At 46.6% G+C, this 7,473-nt stretch overlaps 1 protein-coding gene across 1 annotated transcript in view; it reads right to left on the reverse strand.

Annotated features, from left to right (window-relative positions):
* Ppm1h (protein phosphatase, Mg2+/Mn2+ dependent 1H) overlaps positions 1 to 7,473 on the reverse strand; it is a 255,215-nt gene that overhangs the window by 29,332 nt on the left and 218,410 nt on the right. Inside the window, exon 8 of the mRNA XM_021204804.2 lies at positions 6,802 to 6,909. Coding sequence (XP_021060463.1) covers positions 6,802 to 6,909 — 108 coding nt within the window. The remainder of the gene's footprint in view (positions 1 to 6,801; positions 6,910 to 7,473) is intronic.

A 7,473-nucleotide genomic window follows, 5' to 3' on the forward strand; every position in this document is an offset into this window, starting at 1 on the left:
GTCTTGTTTCACAGGAATTCGCTCTTGCTTCCTTCTTCCTGCCCCACTTTCTCCCTTTGTATCATCTGCTTCCTCATCTGAACTCCTCTCCCTCAGGAAGCAAGCAACAGGGCCTATGGCTAATTATTCTTAAACAAGTCTCACCTAGAGATGGCCCCTAATTCCAATTTTGGACAGACAAATTCCCCCTGTGTTTTTCTTTTTCTTTCTTTATTCTTTTCTTTTCTTTTCTTTGTTTTGTTTTGTTTTTTTGAGACCCAGTCTCTCTCTTATAAGGCTCTGGCTGCCCTGGAGTTTGCTCCTTAGACTAGGCCTCCAACTCAGACATCCACCTTCCCGTGCCTTCTGGTACTGAATTAAAGGTGTGCACCTCCATGCCCATTGTGAATTTTTGTTTTTAAGTATGTTCTCCCCTCTCTATCTGCCAACGAGAATGACCCCTTTCGAAGGCTTGAAGACTGCCGGGGCAATACCAACGTTCCTCACTCTAGCTTCTTCTCATGTGATCACAGTAGGCTTCCCTCGCACAGTTGACTTTCCTTCTCATGGTACCCGAGAATTACTGTTTCTTATAAACTAGACGGCAGGAACACAAACGGGGATTGTAGCCTGGAGCACAAAAAGTCACCAAGCACCAGAAGGCTATGGGTGTTAAAAAGTAAACAGAAGGCCGTAGATATCCTTTGTGATTGCAAGGGGAGTACCAGGACTCCCAGACATATTTCCCTTCAATATGAAAGTGGTCACAGGAACTACCTCAGTGTGGAACAGTCTTCCGGAAGCCAGTAAGAAAGAAGGAGGGGAGAAGACTACTGCCCATCACCACACACCAGACCTCATGCCCGGATTTCACTCACGCTCTTATTTCCTCCTACCCATAATTCACCAGTCCAGGCCAAGCCAAGAGTGGAACTCAGACTCATGGTCTTTGTCCTTTATGAGAGGAATGTTTCAGAACAAAAAGATTACCTAGATAGAAAAAAATTCCCAGGATTGAGCTAAATGAGCTGGCGTTATAAGAAACAGCTGACGGACTCCGGAAAACCAGAGAGAGGAGAGGCGAGGCAGAGAGAAAATTAGCCTGGTTGTGGTTCTGGCTGGCTGGGCTAGAAGACAGGACTTTGGAGCAGCAGTTAGGGAGGGAGGGAGGGAGGGAGTTGGCTCTGCAGAACAGCCCCCAGACAGAAAAGGGCCTTGTTCTTCCAAGAGCCCAAACTGGGGCACAGTCTTGGAGTGGAGGCCGGAAAAGAAGGGTGAAATTAGGAATCCTAGCTCTACAGCGGGCCTGTCACAGGCCCAAAGGGGCGGGGAGCGGGGAACATCTGGAAGTCGAGGCCTTCGGCCTGTGCCAAGCTGTCTGAGTAACAGGATGCTTGTGTGCCGGGCTGGAGGTGGGGGGGACTGTTAGGAGAGAGGGCAATACTGAGGCCTTGGGCACCGGTGCCTGAGTTAACAAATCCCCTCAGTTCTGAACTCTTCAGGATGCACAGTTGAGCCTCGAGCTTCCTAATTAGGCGAGAGGCAGACCTGGCCGGAGAGGCCCGGGGGAGGGGCTGCCGTCGGCGCGGTCACAGAAAGCCAGGTGCTGTTGACATGGAGAGTGAAAGTCTCCCACACAGCCCCGCAGCCTGCCGCTAGCAAGGCCCCTGCTCCTTTGGCGGGGGGGGGGGGGGGGCCTCTTGTGGAATTCAGGTCTTGGCTAGAAATCTCTGCTTTAGACCCCAGAAGGTTTGAGAGAGGCTCCGGAAACCTGGCGGCTGCTCTTCAGGTTTGGCAAACTCAAGATTTTTTTTTTCCAGCGCCTTGTGTTCAGCAAAACTGAAGATGTGTTTGGCTAGAAAGAAACCCTTCTCTAATTTTTAAAACCCCGCTGCAATTTTTTTTTACATAAATTTGATCCACATGGTTTTGATTTATTTGTATTTAATTCATCAAATCAAATTAGGAGCCACAGCGATGAGTGGGATCAGTGGGAATTTCCAAGAAGGGTTTTGAGCCCTTTTTCTTAGAATTGAATCATATTTTTCCCCCCCAGCTCCAGTCCTTAAAACCACCAGACCGAGCTGGAGTTGAAATTTTGAACCCAAACGAGAAGGAAAAGATCCATGCTTGGCAGAGCCCAAGCATAGCAGGAAAACACGCGGGGGAGGTCGCAGAGAACGTGGGCGGGGCGTTCGTGGGTGGAGGGGGGAAGGTCCTTAAGACTGGGAGCAGTGATTCTTCACTAGATGGCTTAAGTAAATTAACCTGCCTTTCTGGGATCCCAACAGAAGCCTAGCCATTTCTCTCTTGGATATGATCTTATCAGCCCATTGAGTAAAGGGTTTTTTTAGCCTTAACGAGTGGAGATAGGGTGCAGGCAGGAGTGAGGGTGGGAGAACTATCTTCTTTTATTCTGGTCTAACCTCCACAGTAGTCAATCCAAACTGTTCCTCTTCTTCTAACGGCGCCCTCCTCCCTCTCTCCTGACTCTGGCTAAGGCGCGTCCATCTGGAAACATTTAAAATGTATAACAAATTTAATCTTGTGCAAGAGATCTTGGTATATACACTCTATATCCATTAGGCTAAATGGTAGGCGCGCAATCGCCTCTTACCCAGTTCTGTCTGGTCCAGGTTTACATACACAGAGGCCATTACAGTCCTTCCAATTACCCACTCTACTGAGCCGTCATCTGCAGTGTTAGTCTGAGGCCAACAGCATTTGTCCTAGAAACGCTGACATGGAGGACCAGGGGCTCTGGTGTTTAAGACAGAGGTGTCCTTTTCAGAGCCTCTCAAACCCGAACATGCTGAGCTACTCAGAGCTTCTATTTCTTCACCCTAGCTCTTGCCATAGAGACCTTGTACCTAATCAGATGTGGGTTATAAGTGGCAGTTTGCTACTTGACGGTTGTATAACCTTGGGGTTACTATTTTATTTTCCTGAGTCTCAATGTCCAGTGTACAGGATGGGTAGAATAACTGTCTACCTCACAACTCTGTTAGGAATGATGTGCTGCTGTAAAATCCTAGGGATGTTAGACGGAGCATAGGGAGATGTTCTAAAAGTACAGTTTCAGCTAAACAGGGGAAATACACTTCAGACACCTAATCTCATCGTGATGGCCGCCGCCAACAACCAACCCCACAGATTCCAACTCTGAAAGGCTTTTTCAGAGAGAGTGGTTTTTCTCAGACTAAGAACAGCAGCACAGTAGCGAGATGCCCTGTCAAGTCTAACTGTACCATAACCACACTGAGCCAGGCTCCCCTGTACAAAGAAGTATCTGCATGCATGCATGGGAGGGAGGATGAGGAGGAGGCTTTAAGGCTGCTTGAAAGAGTGAAAATGCTTCATTAGTGTTTCCTGAGATCCCCAGGGAGGTTTCTGTAAAGGGCCAAGGTTAGGGTGCCATTTAGCATGTCAGATGAATGCTCTCCCCCAAGGGAGAAAGTACAGTTTTATGAGCCCAGTTACAAACCCTGTGCTTGGTAGAGTTCAAAGGAAAGAGAGTTCAGGGTTCAGAACTTATTACTTTCCTCGGGTGAGAAGCAGCTTTGGCTGTAACTCCAGGTCCGAGCGTTGGCCAGCAGGGAGGGATTAGGAACTTGAGGGGGCTGTGGACATTCTGTCTAGCGGGGACCTTACTGTCCAGAGCTGCTTCGAAAGCTCCGAGAGAAAACACCTGTAGCTCTGGATACAAACGTTACCATTTTTCTTTTTTTTATACTAAGCTAATTCCATGTAACAACCCCAGGGTCTATGAGGGGGATGTGTCTTTCATGCCCAATGTTTACTAGAAATTTCCATGCTGGCTCTAACTCTGCCTCTCTCAAAAGGGATTATCCTTGTTTAGAGCTCTGCCTGGGAACTGGGCCTAGCTGGCTGTTTGTGCCCACGGAGGATAATGGAGCAGACACATGGTCTGAAGGGCAAACCTCAGGCTTGGAAGTCATTTGTAGCCTGGTATAAAGGGTGAGCTGGGCCCATCAAAACTCCTCTCTCCGATACGGATGTGTGGCTGAGGAGCCGGGTTGCCTAGGACCTGTGGGATGTGAGATGTGGGATGTGGGATGTGGGATGTGGCTGGCTGGTTAGAACAGCGGAACCCCTCTTGCAGGCTTCTGCTGTGGCTCTGCTGTTCATTCCAGAAGCACGCTCATAAGGCCTGGTTATTCAAATATTCATTTTGTAGACACTAGAAGGATGCCTCCTAATAGAATTAAACACCTCCTTTTTGGGGTGACTTTGAGTCAATTTGTGTTTCCCACAATAAAAATGAGCTACATCAGAAAAGCACCTACTGAACGGCGTGCAGCCTCATACATAGGGACTTCACCAGTAGGGAGACTAAGACAGGAGGTTGGTGAATGTGAAGCCAGCCGAGGCAATACGACAAGACCCTTGTCTCAAATTCCCTTCTCCAGCACACACTAGGCGTGTGTGTGTGCGCGCGCGCGCGTCTCAGTGGTAGAGCATGCGATGAATTGCCACCTCTATCATACAACTTTCCCTCGATCCCAGTACCTATTCATGGGCAGAGCACATACATGGAGCTGTGGCTAGACATTCTTGACATTTCTAGTATAACATAAGGCTCTACTAGCTCATTCTTCACAATATGGCAAACAGTATGATGATTTGCTCTTCTCTACCACAGAAATTGGGAACTAAAGTTTCTCTCTCTCTCTCTCTCTCTCTCTCTCTCTCTCTCTCTCTCTCTCTCTCTCTCTCTCTCTTTCTCTCCCCACCTCCTCTGCAGCTAGAAGAGTGACAGGATTTTAACCAATGAGATCTAAATGAGCACACATAGTGGCGGAGCCTGTTTCTACACCTTTCATGCTTGTGTGTGTGTGTGTGTGTGTGTGTGTGTGTGTGTGTAACCCACAAGACCCCACCCCTAGCAGAGAGCTACAGGCAGCTGCTGTGTTGGGGGAGGGGAGGTTGTTTTGCTTTAGGGGTATGGTCCTCAGTGTACTCTGCATCCCAGTGGGTGACTGGACACCCATGTACACATGGGCAGCACTAACTGAATTGAGTGGGTTATTTTTTAAAAAATGGAAAGAAAGAAAAGAGGAGGGTGTGAAGTAAAGGGGGGGTTCATATTGTGGGAAGGGGACCTGGGGGCAGAAATGGAGAGCATGTGGTCAAAATGTATTGTGTATGCATATGAAATTCTTGGAGAATAAATAAACGAACAACAGAATAAACTAAGCCTAAACTCACAAGATACAGAACAGCAGCAAAAAAAAAAAAAAAAAAAAAAAAAAAAAAAAAAAAAAAAAACAACAAAAAAAAAAAAACCCAAAAAACAAAACTAACAAACAAACAAAAAACACCCACAAAGAAAATAAAATGCTTGGAACTACTGCCCCCATCCCGCAGCCCTGAAGGAAAAGCCAGGGAAACATAGGCACAACTCCTCCCTGCCTGCCTTGTTTTGTTTTGTTTTGTTTTGTTTTTTCAGACACGGTCTCATTGTGCAGCCTCGGCTAGCTTGAAACTAACTACATCAATCAAGCTGGCCTCAAACACATAGATCCGCTGACCTCAGCCTCCCAAGTGCTGGATTTAAAGGTGTGCACCACTATATTATGCCCTGCTTTACCTGCTGTCTGAGGCAGTCTCCCTGTGTAGTCCTGACCAGCTTAGGACTTGCTATATGGACCAGGCTGACTCGAACATTCAGTGATGTTCATGCCTCTGTCTCCTAAGTGCTAGGATTATAGGCCTGTGTCACCATCCTTGGGTGACTATTAGATTTTCATATTGTCTGATTTGTCTTTATCATGGAAACAGAATCTTTTCTGTATAATACACCATGAAAGACAACATAGAACCTTGTAACATTTCCAGTACTGTAGAAAATACTGTAGGCTCTCCAGACAAAATGACAGATATATTTTTCAATTAACTTCTCCAAATAACACCCAAATGACACAAGTTCTCTCTGGTTAACTAAAATCAAGTGAAAGGAGATACACAGATGAACAGATGAACTACAAGGCATTGATTTTAAATGCCTCAGAAAATATTCTCCTGTGCATATGAAGAGTAGAGAAAAGTCATGACTTCTGTATGAGAGACAGAAATCAGAATGTCACCTCAGGATAGTGGTTCTCAATCTTCCTAATGCTGAGACCCTTTAATATAGTTCCTCATGTTGTGGTGACCCACTCCTCCCAAACCATAAAATCATTCTCATTCCTGTTTTATAACTGTAACTCTGCTTCTGTTATGAACTGTAATACAATTATTTTTGGAGATAGAGGTTTGCAAAGGGGTCTCGACCCACAGGTTGAGAACCTACGGTGATACTTATGCACTAAACCACAGAAAGAATTGGATGCTGTGGATGGGCAACAGGGGATTTTTTGGCAGGACTGGATGTAGAGAAGCATGAGAAATTCAAGGTCATGCACAGTAACCGAGTTCACTTGGTTTGTGCGGGAGGGGGAGGGGAAGAACACAAAGATCTGATTGGAAAGTTATATCAAATGTCAAGCCTGCAATAACTATTGGAGTTGGGTTTTGGTCCAAGACATGGGGTGCCACCAAAGAGTGCTGAGACATGAGGAGTTAGCATCCATGGGGGGATGCTCACTTTACAACAGTATGGGAGGAATTGAAGGAGGTGGCACAGCTCGCTATGTAGATGATGAGGGCATGAATCCAAGTACTCAAGGGGAGGGCAGGCGACATGAGAGACATTAGACCTGTCAGGCATGCTGTACTGTTTGGGTGTGGGATGGAGGTCAGGGTAGGACTAATGCACATAACACTGTATTGCATAAAATATAAATAAAAGTATCATGGTACCTCTGGAGCTGAAGACAGGAATGGTTTTATGTAGATGTTGGAGTCATGAACCTTCAAGTCATGGTCCCCAAGTCCCCTCGTCACTCCAATAGTTGCCATTACTCGGGCCTAGGAGTATAAGCAGAGAGTTATCAGAAATACACACAGTGACAGTGTCCTGTCCCAGTTCCTCTTGCCTATCTTTCTATGCCATTGGCTGTTAGCTGAGAAGAGTCGTATTAACGGGGGAAAGGCTCATCAGAATCATTGCTGTATCTCAGGCTTGCTGGGTGTTGCTGTCTGACTTCAGCTTGCTTCTGTAGAGCAGGGAATGAGGGGTGCTGAAAATAAATATAATGCATATATTGCCTACAGCAACTGAAATCAGTTTATACTCAATCAAGAGCATCCACTCATCCACCTACCCATTCATCCATCCACCTACCTACCCATCCATCCATCCATCCATCCATCCATCCATCCATCCATCTACCCACCCATCCATCTACCCATCTATCCATCTATTCATCCATCCATCCATCCATCCATCCATCCATCCATCCATCCATCCACTCACCTATCCATCCATCCATCCATCCATCCACCCACCCACCCACCCATCTATCCACCCACCTATCCATCCATCCATTCACTCACCTATCCATCCATCCATCCATCTATCCATTCATCCAT

This window comes from Mus pahari, chromosome 9, assembly GCF_900095145.1.
Source record: "Mus pahari chromosome 9, PAHARI_EIJ_v1.1, whole genome shotgun sequence".
Lineage (NCBI taxonomy): Eukaryota > Metazoa > Chordata > Mammalia > Rodentia > Muridae > Mus > Mus pahari.